Source organism: Lissotriton vulgaris, chromosome 2_1, assembly GCF_964263255.1.
Source record: "Lissotriton vulgaris chromosome 2_1, aLisVul1.2, whole genome shotgun sequence".
NCBI classification, from domain to species: domain Eukaryota; kingdom Metazoa; phylum Chordata; class Amphibia; order Caudata; family Salamandridae; genus Lissotriton; species Lissotriton vulgaris.
The window spans coordinates 318,003,140-318,022,433 of NC_141687.1; the positions used below are offsets into that span (position 1 = coordinate 318,003,140).

At 42.6% G+C, this 19,294-nt stretch overlaps 1 protein-coding gene across 1 annotated transcript in view; it reads right to left on the reverse strand.

The window, feature by feature from the left end:
- TRPV1 (transient receptor potential cation channel subfamily V member 1) overlaps window positions 1–19,294 on the reverse strand; it is a 340,269-nt gene that overhangs the window by 106,832 nt on the left and 214,143 nt on the right. The window contains exons 12-13 of the mRNA XM_086955019.1: window positions 18,487–18,553; window positions 9,006–9,349 (exon numbers count right to left, since the gene is read on the reverse strand). Of these exons, the coding sequence (XP_086811145.1) occupies window positions 9,006–9,349; window positions 18,487–18,553 (411 nt within the window). The remainder of the gene's footprint in view (window positions 1–9,005; window positions 9,350–18,486; window positions 18,554–19,294) is intronic.

Here is a 19,294-nt window from a genome sequence, read left to right on the forward strand (position 1 = left end):
GACACAAATACCTATCAGACGGCCATGAGAGAAACAAGTTCAAAACTAAATTGACATTCCATAACACGGAATAATGAGGTTCCGGGGGTAAAGAAAGCTAAATATCGCGGAGCAACCTGCAAATGAAAGGATGCTCTCCCACCGGAGACCCGTCAACCGGGACATGTCCTGCCGAGATAGCGGACCTCATGGTGTTAACCGAACGATAGCCCCGACCATTGGAAGCCAATTCCGCCAAGAAATTCCAGATGTGAACGACATTTGCTGCCACGGGATCCAAGTGCCTTCGAAGACACCAACGAACCTATGTCGCCCAAGAGGACCTGTAACATCTAGTGGTACTGTCCGCCCACGCTTCAGACAAAAGGCACTCAGCTGATTGCGATAAGCCCGGGAGCGACCAACGATGCCGGAAAGACGCCAAGCCATCAGCTGAAGAGAACCCTGAGCCATGAGAGGGTGCAGCATCTGGTCCAGATTCAGAAGAAGACGAGGAAACTGGAGGGGAGTCGGATTGGAGATTCCCAGGAAAGTTCCAGAAGAACTGGAAATCAGACTTAAGACTCCCAGAAGGGTGTCACCATCACCAACTCCGCCCCGGACGATGGACCTGGGCCGCCACCCTTGTGATCATGGAGAGCGGGGGAAAGGCATACCCGATCTCCGACTGCAATCCTGAAGGAAAGCGTCCGTAGCTGCTGCCAGCGGGTCCGGTCTCTAACTGAAGAAACGCGGAACGTGATGGTCGAGATGAGATGCAAAGAGATCCGTCATAAAGGGACCCCAAAGAGTCACCAGCTCCAGAAAGACCTGTGGGTCTAACTTCAAGAGGCTGGAGTCGTGTAGATGCCTGGAGTGCCAATCGGCCACCTGATTGGCCTGCCCTGGGAGGTATTTCGCTGTTACCGAGACCTGGTTGGCCAAGCAAAAGTTCCAGAAGTCTTTCGCTAGGTTCTCCAGAGCCCGGGACAGAGGGCCCACCAGGTGATTGACATATCAGACTGCGGACATATTGTCCATCTTGAGGAGCACACAAGCCTGGGCTCTGTCCTTTGTCGAGCAACGGACAGCAAACGGCCCCGCCAAGAGCTCCAGGCAATTAATGTGCAGGGCCTGCTAGTCTAACAACCAGACGCCACCAGTGGAGAATTCCCAACACTGAGCGCCCCAGCCCAACCTGCTGGGATCCGACTAGATGACGAGGTCTGGGACAGAACCGAAGATTGCTCATCCGTTCCACGCCTCCATGCGAGTGAGCCACCACGTTATCTCTTACCTCGCTTCCAAGGAAAGAGGAACGGTCTGTGCATAAGGGCATCCTTGACGTAGGTGGTAGGCCTTCAGGCTCTGCAAAGCCCGATAATGCAGGGAAACCGGAAAGTTTGACTGTATGGACGAGGACAAATAGCCCCACCAGACGGGCAATCTGACGCAGGGACGTGTTCGACCTGGCAAGGGACTAACGCAGTTCGTGACGGGTTTTTGCCATCTTCCGAGACGGAAGGCTCAAGGACGCCTGGACCGAGTCCACCACGAAACCCAGAAACACCACCTTTTGAGAGGGAGTGAGGACCGACTTTGCTTTGTTTACCAGAAACCCTAGCGACTGCAATAGGTGGACCGTTTGAAGCAGGTGGGCGTGTAAGGCCTTGGGACACTGAGCCATAAGGAGAATGTCGTCCAGATAGACGATCATTTGAATGCCCTGTCCCCGGAGAAACTCCACTGCTGGATGGAGCACCTTGGTGAAGCACCATGGTGCCAAAGACAGACCGAACGGAAGGACAGTGAACTCATAAACCTAGGACCTCCAACGGAACTGAAGGAATCGCCGATGCGGTGGAGGAATTGGTATCACCAAATACGCATCCTTTAAATCGAGAAGCATCAACCAATCCGAGGGTAACAGAACATCCTGCAAGAGGTGAATCCCCTCCATTTTGAAGTGGTGATACACCACCCAACCATTGAACTCCTTCGGGATGATGACAGGCCGCCGACCTCAGTCTGGTTTGTCTACCTGAAATAAATTGCTTAGGAAACCCTTGCGATGAAGAACTGATTGACAGATGGCTCCTTTGGCCAAAAGTGATTCCACCTTGATCCGTTCTGCGTCGCAAGCCGAAAAACAAATTGCCCGGGCTTGCACCTCTTGTCGAGGCTGACCGCAGAACTCTATATGGAACACTTTGACAGTTTGAAGGACCCAGGGGTCCAAAGTTATCGTCTGCCAGGTGTATTGAAACCCCGCCAAGAGACCCCCAAGATGGACAGAAGATGAAGGGTTAACACTTACCGGCTGTATTTCCACCTCCGGAGTTATTGTGGAAGCCTCCACTGCCACTAAAGCGCTGCCCTCTGGTGGGATAGAAGTTGTTGAAGTTTGCGCCTGTGACATACTGTCCATGTCCGGAGCCTTGTCCTTTTGGAGGATTTTGCTGAAACTGAACTGAACTGAACTGAACTGAACTGCCCCTACTTCGACCTGCCCCTTGGAAAACCCATTGATTAAAGACAGGCTTTAAATTGGATTGCGCCTTGTCCAACGAGGTGAAGGTCGAGACAAATTTGCACAGTTCTTTAACAAAAGGATCGCCAAAGAGACCACCTTGGGCCACTGCCCCCACCTCCGAGGAGGCCAAATCACCCAGCTCGGGGTCCAACTTTATCAACACAGAGCGGCGACGCTCCGTGGACAGCGCGCAATCCGCATTGCCCAAAAACATTATCGCACTGAGCCCAGCCAGAGAGAACCTCCGGGAAAATAGCCGCCCCAGAAACTTTAGCCTCCTCAGCCATGTCTAAAATCTTAGTCATTGGCCCGATGGCATCCAAAAGTTTATCTTGGCAAGAATCTATCAATGCCTTTACGTGGGTCCTATACAAACTTGCCCAAAAACATGGCCATTTTGGAATCAAGCTCCACCTTATCCTCTAACGTAGGTCTTGGGCATTCCGCTCTGAGGTAACTCCTAGACTCCTTCTCAAGAGGCTTACGAAGGCGTCCCCCAACAAATTTTGCCACCTTCTCCTCGGGAGTCCAATCGGTCGACCGGGGGTGCACTATATCATCCGGATTCAACATACCGGAATCCCCTGCTGTCGAAGAGGGAACACAGACCAGCCGCCACGTCCTTGAAGACACAGCCTCTTCCTCCGTGTCATCTGGGGACTCCCCATCTGTATGGGGAAACACCGGGTCTGGCATCGCTGGGGAGTCCACGGGCGCCGAGGGGGGAGGAGGGGGAGCTGGAGGGGGAGTAGAGTAACCCTGGGCCAAAAAAGCCAACATAAGGCGCGCAATCGCATCAGTCTCTATCCGATCAGCGTGCTTTTCCCAAGCCGGAGGGGCTTAAACCCCCCAGGCAGGGGAGGTGGGAGGCACCAGAGTGCCTGAGTGTGCCATGGCTAGCAACGCACACTCAACAATATTCCTATCGGATAGCTGTTGCTCCATTGGACCTGGCACCTCCTGTACCACCCTGTAGATATAGGATTCCACAACCTCAAAAAAATCATCATCACACTGGAAGTAGGACTGTGACTCCTCTTCCTCATACACATTGTCCTGCTCAGCCATAGCAACAAGACACACAGGCGGTGACAGAAGAGCAAAACTCAAACCGCTAGTCACTGGGATCAACAACACAGGCTGGGAGTTTCAGCACAGTAATATGGGCAGCCTGCAGGACCGCTATAGGGCCTGCACCACCCCGTGCACAGCGAGTGTAAATACCACTCAGCCCCCAGTCAGCAAACTGCCAGGGCCCCGCTACCCCAACGGTCGCGGCTTACAAGAACAAATATGCGCGCTCACGCCAGAGAATAGAAAACACTGTGCCGATCAAAGGAACGCCCTTAGGCGGCAACGCAGCAATTACCGGGGCGTAAAAAACAGGCAAGCAGGACCGGATAGAGCGGGCGTTCATGGCAGCGGCTGAACAAGGCTCCGGTCTCGCGACTGCCACAGTGCGGTCTCCTCGTTTGACAGGAGACGCACTGCGGCAGCAACGAGATGGAACAGTCAACCTAGTGCGCTGTGTCAAGCACTGCGACTTCAGGGGCGTGGCCGCGTAGGAACGGGAAGAAACGAGGAATCTGGAAAAAAGAAGGCACAAAAGGCACATAAAGTATACACAAGTATGCCCCACAGCAACAGAATCCGATGAAGGGCGCTCGTTAACCCCCGCGCCCCCAGGGAATACCACAGTCAAGCACCAAGCACAAATTCAAGGCCACAATAAAAAGAACACCTTACCTGGCTGCGAAGCAGCGAAGAAAGAGGAGGTGTTGATGGGTGGAGAGGATTACATACCTTGACTGGATATGGAGAAAGGACTATTGTTTGGACTACCCTATGACTGATGGGAATTGTTGTTTTTTCTGTTCCTGATCGTTTCTCTTGGCTGCCGTGGTTTTGTTTGTAATAAAGCAAAGAGAGACAAAGCATAATCCGAAGCCTCCGGTTCTGCCATAGAATCCCAAACCTCATCTCCTACTATGGTAACGAAGCGTAAATGCCACACATTAATATAACGTGCCCACAGCCTTGATCCAATTTTATCCTTATGCAATGTAGAAAGCATCATACAATGACGGCAACAGCCTGTGCTGTCTGACAACGTAACAAGGGCAGATGACTGAGGGGTAGATTCTGAAAGGTGTCAGGCAACGCAGTGAAGCACCCAAAGATGCTGCGCTGCGTTTCGTGACAGTGAGAGAGCAGGAGCGCGCCATATTCCCAGAGATATGGCTCTTCTCCCCTCACTCTAGTGCCGGCGCTGATTTAAGCTGCTGTGGACCAGGCACGTATTTTAACGTCATAGTGCTAGGTTGTGTCTAAGCCTAGCATAGGTTTTGTACAGGAAGTGTACCCTTCCAACACAAAATACTATGCCTAGACAAGTTTAAAAGCTGTTCCTACTCTGTATTTGGGCTATACAGTGCAGCATGCATGCAAAGTCATAAAAGTACAGAGAAATTAAAACATTTCTCTGTTTAAAGCCTGTGTTTCAGCAGTGTTCATTTTTGGCGCTAAACCCTAACAATGTTAGAGAATAGGATTTAGCGTCAAAAAGCTGAGTGGTTGCATGGGAATGCCCATGTATCAGCCATGTAACACCCACTTGACACAAAGTAATGCAAAGCAGCGTTTTGCGCTGCTTTGTGTTACTTTTACATACAAATCAACGCTAATACCAATTAACGTTGGTTTGTAAATCCTAAAACCAGTTTAACATTGGGTTTGCATTGAAAAAGTAATGCTAACTCGATGCTATTCCTTTGAAAATGGGGTTCAAGGTGTGCTTGTGGGCGGTGCTGGAGACCATTTTTGAACAGCTCTGGGGATGGCCACACAGATTGTGGTGAGGCCCGAGCAGGTAGAGGCTTGGAGTATACTTAGGTGGGTTTTGAGCTGTTTGACTGGGTTCTGCCCTAGAGCCTCAAAGACCGCCAAAAGAAACTTGGGGAACAGCTGTCAAGTATTAAACATGTGCCCACAAATATATCTCACACTTACCCAAACCTTAGTGACCTGAGCAGATAATAAAAAAAAAAAACTTTGAGCTATGAACTTTGCTGAGCTCTTGTAGTTTCTTTTAAAAATCAGGCAAAGTTGCATGTATGAAGCTTAATGACTGTGGCACGGTTCCTTTGAAGAACTATGTTGGTGAAGAGCGCACACGTTTTATGAGTTTAGAGTGTGTTTTTGTTCGATGTGTGCTATGTTGGAAAATATGCCTGCAAAGCATATATGTATTGTATTGTAATTGCATTTTTATAGCGCTTACTACCCCTGATGAGGTGTCAAAGCGCTTTTTCGGCGAGTAGCTCGCTACTCCGGGACCCATAGAGGATTAGTGTTGAATTAGTATAGTGAAACATGCAAGTACATTTTAAGTAGTGGATAGGTTAGTCAGTTATTTGTAGTTGGAATGAAAGCAGAAGGATAGAGGAGGATAAAGGTTTGCATTTATCTAGCGCTAGTTGAAGCACGCTATTCAGGAAGCCTAAAAAGGATTAGTGGTGAATTAATATGGTGAAATATGAAATAATTTCAGTGGTGGATATTAGTCAGTTACTTGAAGTGAGAAGGATAGCGGAGGGATAAAAAGGGAAGAAAGATTTGCATTCATATAGCTTTTGTTACCCCTGATGGGTGTTGAAGAGCTTTCCTGGCAAGTAGCACGCTACTCCGGAACCGATAAAGGATTACGGTTGAAAATTAGTATAGTAAAATATAAAGTAATTTGAGTAGTGCTTATATTATTCAGTTATTTGGGTAGTATATTAGTATAGTTTAATATGGAATTTGAGAAGTGAACATGTTAGTCTGTTAATTTCGATTGAAAAGGATAGTGGAAGGATATGAGTGAAAGATTTTTTTTTTTTAGGTCTTAGCAATAGGAAAAGGCTTTTGGTTGAGTAAAAAGGAGTTTTGGGTATTGCTAAATGAGGAAAAAGGGCAGCATTTCTGGCCCTTGTCCCAAAACTAGGGAAGTGGCCTAGTCCTGGGATGGCAACTAGGACTCCAACATGCACTACAAAAAGTGTCTTTTTTAGTTTAAACACACATTTTTAATGAACTCTATTCTGTACAGTTTTTCACAGTATACATTGAAGCATCAAATATTTGCATGTACTTATTCACATGAATACTGTTGACAGGCACTACATGTCACATGGAGGAATGTGAATGTGGAGGGGATCATCTGAACCATTTATGCTCAGTTCCTTAGGCAGGACCTCAACCACAGTAGTACATAACTTTGGAGGCAACGTTATGTGCAAGGATGCTGAGCAGAGTTTTGTTGTTAGTGTAGTAGCATTCTGTGGAGAGGTGATGTAGTGTGAGAGAACATGGGTTAGAGTTGGGTGTGATCTGTAGACTAATGTTCACTACTTGCACAGTCTATCTCCATACTCCATCATGGGTTGAAACTGGTCTGTAAGGTCTGTAGAAACGTGCTGCATTTAATGTTGCCATGAAGCTGTTGGTTGGTGAAGGCTTTCGGAATTACCTTTCTTTGGTCTGATTTCAAGTTTGGTGATGCGCGCCCAGTATGTCCGGCCACCCACCGGATTATGAGTATTTATTGTGTCTGGTGGGCTTTAATTTTTACGTTCCCACAGCTGAGTCTTGAAAATGGGAACCGCAATGGGAACGCCAAAAAAGAGTTCCTGCACGGCATGGACTTTAAAGTACAAGCCGTGCAGGAACTGGGGTGCATGCACACAGAGAGAGCACATGGTGTGCCCTCCTGCACGCACTCTATGCCGCTTTTGATTACTCTCCGGCACGGTTTTCATGGAGGAGGAACCACCAGGAAAACTGTGGGGGAGACCAAACTCGTATTATCTTTGGCGGGACCGCGGTGGTCAGGCCAAGCCTATTGCAGCCTCCTGATCACCGCAACTCTGCCAGGGGACTGTGGTTCCCTGACAGCTGCCTGGTGGCTGCGATGAGACAATGGCGGTTCGACCCCTCCAAATTGTAATAGGACGGTCAGAATACCGGCACAGCATGCCCCCAAGAGTCTGGCGGTACGTGGACGGCCAGACACGTAATTAAGCCCTTATTAATTATAGGTGCATAACTGGCCAGTGGCTAAAGACCTATTTTGCATCGCATTACCCTTGACAAATACTTCACACCTCACTGTGTACCATGTTTCAAATACATATTTATATTTATATGTGTATAATGCATGCCTACATTGTCTAGGTTACACCAATGCAATTTTTAATTATGCTCATACATTTTACATCACATATGTGCAGATGTTATGACTTTTTCCGGGCATGCGTCTACTTTACAACGCAGAAAGTTTTGTGAATTGGGTACTACTGTATTTGAAGATCTATTTTCTATTTCCTCTGGTGAAGCAATGATGGCACCTAATGATTCTGATGATGAAAACAAATCATATGATTTAGATTCCCACCAGATATCACACTCCCTCGTTAGCATTCTTAAGTATGGAGATACATATATACGTTACATAAATCTTTTAAATATAAAATAAATATACTACTATAGTTTTATTTTTAAATGTACGTTCATTTGACAAACCTTTCGTATACGGCTCTAAAACATACCCAGCAAATATATCTTATACATTTCCCTATTTTGTTAGATCTATAATGCCGTGGGTGTGTGTGGATCAAAATTGTGGATCTGTTTTATATCTCCGTTCTTACATGCTGAAAAAGAGGATTACATATTAGCACTTCTTAAACTGTGCGTGTAATAATGACTTGCTTACATTAATTTTGAAGTGACCTGATGTAAAAGGTGCTATTGTCTGGGTCTCAATGAAGGGATGTGTTCGTAGAAATCCTACCTTATTAATATTCATGAAACAGGGAAAGTCTGCAAACCTTGTGAACAGAGCAAATACAGAGATTGAGGCCAGCATGGGGTAGTAGACCTCCATCTTTGCATTCTTCTGCATACTGTTAAAAAACATGGTCGACAGTGAATGTGACATCAAATAGAGCATGCAGTGGCGTGCAGGACCGCTCCCTCCTTCAGTCAATGCCTTCAGATGCACCTCACACATTAGAAACCCCTCCCCACTGACAGCCTCCACCTTTGCAAGCGTTGTCACTACCAGAGAGGTCAGAAACCATTATTACACTTTCTCGCAAATTACAAGCAATAGGGAAACCGACTTTGCCACTCTGGTTCCATTCCAATTAGCAAGAATTCGAAATGCATTTCTTGTGAGTCGCAATGGCTTTTGTGACCCACAATGCACATCCGTAAATAACAATCCGAGGTTTCTGCATTGCAAAACCTGCCACACTACTTGGGGCTGGCATCACAAAGGGAGACACTTGTTAGTGAATACTAACAACCACTTAGAGCTAAAGAAGCTTTAGTTGTAGGTACTTTTTTAAATTTTATGTTTTACATATCATCTCTATCAACAGCCCTGTCGCAAGAACACATTTTGCATGCTCTGAATTGAAATAGGCAGTCAAAGAAACATATACAGTACCTGGAGTTTCCAGATGCTCTTGCTTTCCTGTGCAATTTTGCTCACTGTTTCTCCCATCAGTGCAATGAGCATGTTGAGCAGCAGGATGTACGTCATGATGACGTACACAACCAAGAGAAGGATAAAGATGGGCTTGAATCGATAGTTGTCTGTGAACTCCAAGTCTCCCATTCCAATAGCAAACTTGAAGAGTTCCAGGCAGGTATAGTACAGGTTGTTGTAGGACTCCTGACCACCTTTGCAGATCGCACGCCGACCCTGACTGCTGGCCCAGGGATTACTGTAGTCTTCTTGGAATGATGAGTTTTTGTTAACGTCTTCGTCCTCAATCAGGGTGACTAAAGCTGTTGACATGAATAAATATTTTGATATTTTATAATGACGTGCTATTTGACAAATTTCAGTAGCCAGTTGGCTTGCTATGCCCAGAACCTATAAAGTAAAAGTACTGAAAACAAGAATCCTGCGATAATAAGATTGTTAATGAATGTTGAATACAAATAAGTAAATGAAAAGTAATTTGAGGTTGATGAAATAAAAAGTTTGCAACTGACGTTTTGTGAATTTACAAACTTCAAATTTTGCGAATGTGGCAATATTTTGTAAACTTATGCCTTATGGGAATACATGTTTTAGCAAAAACACTTTCTTAGCTAAAGCATTCTTCCACCAAAGATGTGCATTTGCCGAGATTTGCCTCTGTGAAATACACTTGTGTAGAATTGTTGTCTTGCAATTCAGACTTTGTTACCTTCACTAAACTTGCAAAGCTTTGAGAAAAAAAACTAATTTAACAGAGGAAATAATCTGTATAGCTCTAGAAGTGATCAAGAAATTTACCAATAAAATAATCCAGCAAATTTTGTACCATTGGAGCCCACGAGTACTGTGGGAGAGTCCTTTTGCGTTGAACATCTATGAGCTACATATATTTTGGGACTATTACAAATGTGTCGCAGACTTTCTACATACAGTTCTACAAGTGGAAAATCAAGCCCAGACATTTCACTGATTTATTTGATGTGGTGACTAAAATCTAGATCAGGCCAGAGTGATGGATGTGATCTCTGTGGATAATAAATACTTGGTGGAACCTAGAGGGGGAGAACTTCCTTCAATAGCTGAGTGGGTGAAGGTTGACCAAATAGTTAGGCATGATTCTGAGTGATTATTAATGGATTTTGAATTAAGTGATCAGTCAGTATATAAAATGTAGGTATAATCTTTAAATCATCTACGCTGATGCCAAGGATGAAGCCCAAGTTCAATATATTACCTGCCACATGGGTTGCTGATGGGAGCCATTGGTAGATGCCTAGGGACTCTAGGGGATAGAAAGTTTTAGTCATGTTCCGGTGGCGATATCCCATTCTCCTTATTTACAAAGACGGCGTAAAGCTACTTAATGTGGCTTAACGCTGTCTTGTAAATAGGGTGCCCCTTCATGCTTCACTTAGTATGAAAGGGGCGTCCAATGGGTGTTGTAGTAGGCGTTCTGCCACAAAATGCATTGCTTTTTGACGCTGCCCCATATTTATAAGGATCAGGCAGCACCAAAAACGTAGGCAAGGTAAAACCTGGTCTTAGGATGGCGATACGAGGAGAAATTATTATTTTCTCCAAGTATTTTGTTCTCTCTTCATTCTGCAGCATGCAAAGAAACAGCAAATCGCCTTTAAAGATTGTTTATGTGCATGAAGGTGTTACAGACAGTGTAGAGCGGTACAAAAGGGGGTGGTGAAAAAGGGGGTGGTGCAAAAGCGGGTGGTGATGGACGGAGCATCTGAACCAATCAAACACCCACACCCAGTCAACAGATCTGGGTTTAATCCATCACTGTTGTTTAGTGCACTCTGCCACCCCAGTTCAGACATGGTCATATGCAAATCAGTCTGACCCTGTGCTTCATGGGAACAGTCCAGCCCGAACTGCCAAGCCATGCCTTCCCTGGACCGGAAACAAGCTTCCTAGGACCGGTTTCTGGCATTACAGCCGTCTTCAGCCAGGCTTGCTTGAATCCAGTGGCAAACTGAGCAAGGGACTCACGTCTGAGCATACATTGCCAATTTATGGCGAACAAAGCCGTACAAAAGGTGGTGGTGATGGACGGAACATCTGAACCCATCAAACACTCACACCCAGTCAACAGATCTGGGTTTAATCCATCACCGTTCTTTAGCCCACTTTGCCACCCTAGTTCAGACATGGCCATATGACAGTGTAGAGACATGTATTTTCTTACATGTAATGTCACAGATTTCCATGAGATTACCTGTAACAAGGCAAATGTTTTGGTGTTGGCCTCCAACACTAACAAGCCTTAGGAGTTTTTTTCAGTGATAATTCTGGTTAGAACCTGTTGAGGAGGGGTGTATATTGTTTTGAAAGTTGTATCTTTCTACGTTTGTTATTTTGTAACTGTATGCATAATAGTAGCCACTTTGTGTTTATTTAAATAGGCCAGAGTTAGGTAAAATGTAAAGCCAATGGTTACAGAGTAAAGTCTTCATTGGGAAACGCCATGCCGGATTTCATAGGTTTAATCTATTTACTATGAAACATAAAGCCAGTTGGCCTTCCCTACGTATTGCGAAAAGGATGAGTTAAAGACAACAGGCTTTTAAGGATGGATTGCTATTACACTGGGCTAAAGCCTGCAGGCTTTTATTTTATTACATGAAATTTATCGGATTACCATACTAGGCAAGGATTTTAATGTTGGCGATTCACCCAAACATACTGAGGGCATAGAAGCTATGCACCACAATAATCATTTTTGGAGAAATAGTATTTTGTTTAGCCAACTGTAATTTTGTATACAACAGTACTTTCATTTCTGTATGCAGAAAAGTCGCCTTGCTGGATGTTTATGCTCAAGATAGCAGGTTTGATTTGGTTATGGTGACATGCCAAATATAAAAGCTAAAGTTCTGATTGTATTATATGAAAAGTTATAATAAAGGGAGCAAGGCTGGCATATTGATTGCAAAAACCACATGTTAAAGGGAATAAGCATTCAAAGGTGGATTGTTATGACTCTGAATTAAAGCCTACAGACAGGTTTTTTGTTACATGGAATTGCATAATTTTGTATACATTTCCAATTTTATGACTGTATGCCTGATGGTTGCCTTGTGAGAAAACTTACATTCAGTACAGTAGGCCTGAGTTGATTAGGGTGGTTGTTACGATGACAGAAATAGGCATAATTGATGTGCAAGGAAATGTTTCGCTGGCTGCCACAGGTCAGGCCTGAGTATCCTGATGATTTATTACAAAGGAGGTAGGTTTGGGTTATTTAGTTTGAAAAGCATATGGTTAATCCAATAGGAGTTTAATAGTAGATTGTTGTCACATCATAATACAGTCCGCTGAAAGATATCTGGTTAAATGTAATCTCACAGATTACCATAGTATGCAAGGGGTTTGGTGTTGCTTACCAACTTGGACAAACCTAAAGAGCAGAATTTAACTGTGCTGGTTCTTGTTAGGCCCCATTGAGTGGGGGTGTATATTGTTTTGCCAACTGTAATTTTGTACACATTTGTAATTTTGCAACTGAATGGTATGACACTTGCCAGTTTAGGCACACTTAGGCAGGTGTTGTATATAGTGTCATTCCAATGGTGAAGGCTAGATGCCTTATCAGTTAATTGGGAAACGTTATGTCAGATTCCTTAGGTGTGATCTGTTTATAAAGGAAAGGTAATGACAAACAAGTAGGCCTCACTTACTTATTGTGAAGAGCATGTGTTAAAGGCAGTAGATTTTTAAGGGTTAATTATTACACGGAGTTAAATCCTGAAGGTAGGTATTTTGTTACTGGAATCCTGCAGACTCCCTTATTTACCAAGGGTTTTGGTGTTGATGACCCACCCGACCAAACAATGGGGATAGACGATTTGCATTAGGGTAATCCTCTATTAGTCCGATTTTCTATTGTTTTGCACCGAAGAGATTGTCGGAGCACGATAGGCAATCTGATGGAGGCACTGTTTGCCTGGATTAAGTTAGTTAACAACAGTTATAACAATAATTCAAAGCTACGCACTAGCCAGGGAAACTTGTTCATGTGAGGGCAGGCCGACACAATTGGAGAAGTGATGCTGCTGTATATATTTAACTGTAAAGGTGATGGGAGAGTGGGACCAAGTTGCGCTTTTGGTCCCTTAATTCCACACGTGTCTAACCGTCAATCACTATTTTGGCTGAAATTGCAAATTATTGAATGAAATATGCAGTTTTCCATAGGTGCAGCAGTTGCCTATGTGCGTGGTGAAGAACTAATTGAGTGCTCACTGCCACCCTTGCAGTGTGCCAGACCACGAGGTGAGCGCTGCGTGTTCACTAGGTTTCCCCATGGGTGTTTAGGGCAAACATCCGCTCAGCATGAGGAGAGCCACATGACTAAAGTGGAGCCATGCGTGGCAGGAAACTGATTTACTGGGTGCTGGTGGCAGGCCTGGCAACAGCTGGGAAAACAATTTGGGGAGCAGACGCGCGAAGGGTTGAGGGTCTCGCAAATAAACTGAAGTGGGCCGGGCAGGAAGCCACTGAGAAGGCTTGGGCAAGTCCTGGCTGCAGTGAAGCAAGCTGGTGTAGCAACCGAGATAGGTTACAGTGACTAGTAAGGAATGACTAAGTCAGCAAGTATTTAACAAGGAAGGACATAGTGGGGGCAGAACCAAAGAGGGGCCTTAGCAGTGTTATTTACAACCTACCTTATGTGTATTAGTGAGGATGTGTTTGTAGCCAAATACAAGTTGCCATTATTGAAGCATAGTATAGGCATTTAGGGTAGGTATTCAAAACTTTGCCTGAGCCTATGCTTGCTGCGTTGACGAACCACGGCGGGAACGGTGAGCATGTGTCTGAACCTGAGGAGGTACTTCATGAGTACGTGTAAGTGATGAAGGCCTGAGAGGACAATTATGGCAAGAAAGTAAACTTGGTTGTGGAGAGACATTAATTCTTCTTTAGATTCCACTTACGCGGGAGAATGTACAACAATATATTTCTGTCTTAAGCAAATTAGCCATGACATGTAAGGTTAGGGATTTCATTTAATTTCTATTGAAAAAGACTAGAATGAGCTGACATGACTTCACTACCAGTTGTGGGATTTTTTGCTTACGTTTCTTTCTCTAGTTATAAATAATGGACACTTTCTCTGCTAGTACAAAACTGTGTCGACTTTGTTGCAAGCTCAGATGAGAGCGCTTGGGAACGGACATGATAAATACAAATGAAATTCCTAGTTCCGAGGAGGAATGAAATTGAACTGTTCATAAAAGAATGAACATCTGACAATGGTATTACATATAAATTACCGGATCAATTTGGTAGGGTAATGATCACCCCATGGACAGACCATAGACTTCGACCAATGAAAATCGTGCAAAACTGCGCAAAGGATACTTTTGTGGGAAGGAACTATGCGTAATCTGGAGTATAACTGCCCTGTGTGAAAAAGAACCAGGGCTCGATAATGCCTAAAGAATAGCGTAGGTATATATTTAATAACAGTTCCTCTTCGCATTACAGCATAGAGATAGGGATAGAATCTCTTAATACCCTCTAAACAAATTAACTTCGCTGTACGCAGCAGCATCGCGAGGACAACACGCCCAGAGAAATAACTGGGAAGAGTAGAAAATCCTAACCAACCCTATCGGGTCAGTGTATGAATTGTCCACGCAACGCACATATGGTAAACACGGTGCATGTAGTGTAGATCTCACCTCTTTCACTTGCTTTTCTGCACTCCAGGTATGGTGAGGGTGTTTCATATTTACCCTTAGGAATTTCGCAGAAAGGACTATTTTTATTTTTTTTTCTTTGCTCAAAATCACAGGCGGTGTTCTACTGATTTATAAAGGTGAAGTAGTAGGCACGAGAATGTTTTCGTGTTTCTCATAACTTAGCATGTCTAAAATCATTATTTCGGGCATCTTTAATATAAGAAAATCCTTCTATTTGCAGATTCCCCATCTCACTGTTGCCATTAAAAAAGGGATTTAAAATTATATGGCCCTGAGGGAGGTGGACATTAATTTATTGAATCCACCGAAACGTACATTGGATGATATATTCTCGGCTGCCGTCAATACCATGGACAGTGGAAAAGGATTCCTACCATGTGTATTATTAGCACGTCTATGTTAGCTGGGAAATTGATGTGGTTTGGAATGCCAGTTTGTGTGCCTGGTTCTGGTGAGGATGAGATGTAATGAGAGGTGTGGTATGATGAGATAATGTTTTTTTTCCCATTAACAATTTATAGGAAGCCTATTTGTATGTACTGTATTTTATAATATAGATGTATTGTTTTCATGTTTTTTATGTCTTAAAAATGTATGTAAAAAAAGTTTTGCAAAAAAAAGTATTTGTAAACTATTTAAAGAAGATGTTATGTTTTACCTTTACAAGCAAATAATGAAGCATAAATGTCTTACATCTTGAAAAAAAGAGTATTTTCAATAAAATGATGAAATATATTTTGCAGTATGTTTTGACTTATATAGGATGAGATGCCCATCAGAGCTGTGTTAAGCCATAGTTAAAGTATTATAGGCCGAGTGGGAGATTTATTTTGCATTCTTTGTGGTCTCTCCCCCTTCTCCCAGACCTCTTAAGTAACAATAGGGGGTACCTTTTTTCTAATAGAAGAGGAATGAATTTGAACTTCTTATAAAAGAATGACCATCAGACAATGGTATTACGTATAAATTTCCAGATCATTTTGGTAAGGTAATGATCACCCGATGGACAGACCTTAGACTTCGACCACGGGAAATTGTGCAAAACTGCGAAAAGGATACTTTTGTGGGACGGAACTGTGCATAATCATGAGTAGCATTGAACTGTGGAAAAAAGAACTGGGGCTGGATATTTTTTTTAAATGTCCTATATTCCTGGTATCCTGTTGAACTTAAAGGACTCTGACTATTGTACGCTGTGATTTAGTGAATTTTTGGCTTCACCTTGAGTCTTGGTATTCCTGAAATCGGCAACTGATCTTTGGTTTGTATGACTCATAATCTGTATTCTGATCTCACATTTATTTTCTCTGTCTCTCTCATTCTGAACAAGAATTTGAATTGAAATGTATTTGACTCTGAACTGTGATATGTTGTAATTTTACCCGTACTAAAACGATAATTGACAATACATTATTCTAAATGTGTTTTCTGTGCTTTGACCATTTGAAATTTGGAGATTAGAGAAAGATGTTGTTGATTATAGCCTTTATGTGTATGTTATTCTTTAGTGTATATTCCTTGAATATTTTGTGCTTGACAGGTAGGCACTTCTTTATTCCAGGTCCTCATGAAGGAATGGCATTCGTCGCTAAATTATCCTAGTCCCTGTTAGCTTTATTCAAGATCCATCTGAGAACCTTGATTGATTTTTGATATTTTAGTCATTGATGTGGTAGAGATTTATATTGGCCAATCTCTGTGATATTGTTGATGATTGTAGCTGAGGTGAGTAAGATGTGCTTTTTGATATGTAAATAACCCTTTGTTCACACTGCATCAACAATAAGATGTGTGTTACTGTTCCTATTAAGCATATAGCCTATTGTATTTCCATTTTTTCTGGTTGTCACTTTATTTATTGTCCAAGAAAGGGAGATATGCTATGTTTCAAGAATATCCATTTGTTGTTACATTAGTGTATACATGATGTTTGTGTTATGTCTTATGCATATGCACTTGTTGTTACCTGAGTGGGTTCCCTAGCAACTGGGTCTTGTGGTGAGAGTTCTGGGATTGGAAATTCCATGCACCAGCTGAACTGTCACTGGCTGAGCTGCTTGCCAGGGGTTGAATGTATTACAGAACTTCTTAAATAAAACCAATGACAACTACATCCTGAAAATGTTGCCTTGTGGGAAGCCTTATAACCAACATAGTTGGTCTGAGATGTGAATGGTGACATGTCAATGATAACAGCTAGAGGCCTAATTAGTCAATGATAACAGCTGGATGCCAAATTGGTTCACTATGGAAAAATATGTTCAATTTCATAGATCTGATTTGTTTATTATGAAAAGTTATGATAAATACTTTAGGTCTGACATAATAATTGTGAAACACATGTGTTAAAGTTAATTGGTATTTAAGAGTGGATTGGTATTTCTTTCTATTAACACCTGAATGGGTATTTTTCTTTTTCATATGAAATGTCAAAAATGACCTTTTTATGGACAGATTTTGGTATTGGTTACCACCTCTACGAAACCTAAAGGAAAGAAGATCATTAAATAATACATATATCCATATGTACAAATATATATTCATATTGGTACATAGAGGTCATTTGGGTCAGCTCTGTTCTACAATTGGTCTCGAGTGACATTTACACTCTGCTTCCATCCATGATACTGCACTGCATTGGATAATGGTTCAGTTCAGATCAGTCATTATCTCTCTTGCACTGTGAATAATGGCATTTTCTAATTATCCACCTGAAAATGAGTGTTGTTCCTAGTTAGGGCTCGTTGTCCAGTCCTTTAGCTTTCTATTTTCTCCTTTTATAGTACACCAGTTCTCCAGGCAGTGCAAATTGTCACTTGCTTGCTGCTCATATCATCTGCAATGCCCTGCATCCCACGTGGCCACTTTCCCTAAATAAAGAGCCCATGATGGATTGCTGATGTCCAAAGTGTATCATTGTTTCACCATTTCAAGATGGCCAACACATTGGTTATAAATGTGGCGGCCATGCAGGAAATTTAAAACAATCACAGATTATTTACAACATTTTTACACGATGGACTCCCACTGCTATTTTTGCTTAATTTATTGCAAGAACATTCATGCTGTGTTTAGAGAGCATCAGGTTGTCTTTTTTTTACATGAATTATTTTAATTTATTGTGCATAGGTTTGTTGAATATATGTGTTTTTCTTGATTGTGTTTAGGGTGACTCAAGAATGAGTCAATGGATGGATAAATTAATTCATGAATCCAAAGGTGAATGATGTAGTACATATATGATGACTTGCCTAAACCCACCAGTGACACAAGATGCATTTTCATTTATAACCCATACCTATTGGCATTGTCAGTATTGTTTCCTAACATGGGGACGCTTATAATATTTCCCCCTGCTAAGAAAAAGCTTTTCATTCCACCCTACTCAACTCACCTCACCCTCGGCCCTTTCCCTGCACCTGGCACCTGTATACATTTCCTACCTTCTCAGAAAAAATGGTAAATGCATACTGAAAAAATACATGCATGGAATTGGAGATTTTGTAGTTGAAATGGCCCCAGTACCGTGTAAATCGTAATGTGTACCTTAGTAAAAGGCTGAAAAACTGAAACCCAGATAGATTAATATAGTGAAAACAGTTATTTGCAATAATATGATGCGCCAAGACTCTGCCAGCAAATTATATATTAGAAAATATGTCATTATTATAAAACAATTTAGTATATAGTTTACTAATAGTCCATCCCATAATATTTACCTGCAGCAAATCCAAATAGGAAAACCATGTATACAAACATGAAGCGTAATAAATCTCTCAGGATCATCTAAAATAGAGAAAATTGTATTAAGCGCTGAGAAAAAGTGTCCCTAATAGACTTCTTATAAAGCATACTCACTTCAGGAGCAACATTCAAGAAAGATATAGTATATGTTAAAAAAAAGCATTGCAAAACCTACTAAATCCTCTTTTAATAATACTATTATGGAACACAAAAAGGCACGGCTTATAAATAATGTAGACCCAATCCACAAAATGCTTAGCAACTGTGCTAACAGTGTCTTAAATGGTACTAAGGTTTGATATTGCCTGAATCAACAAAAGCACCATACGTATATGGTCATCCAACAACAAACATTTTCCGCTATTGACACCTCAAGTACTTAACTCACTTCGCAGAAAACATTGTAGCAGGTGGAAAAATAAAACTGGTTTCAAAATTATATAAAACAAGCACTGCCAACAACAAGAAGTCTCACCCAATACACGTATTAGCTTTACCTGTCTGTTTTTCATCATAGACGACCAGTTAAAGAAAAAGCAAGAGAGGATGGCCACCAGGCATACTTGGCATGACTGCTGATCTTCTTGGAATAATTTTAAATTTAGTTCACAAAATCCTCCTCTAGCGTTTGTTCTACATTAAGGTCTAGGAGATAAGGGTTGAGGAACGCTCAGAATTTTTGGAACCATCAGGCCCAGGGGTTTCCCAGGGATTCATGTCCAGTAGGGCCTCTTATATTACTTTCTAGTGATAAGGGGCTCTCTAGATAGGAAACTAGGGAGG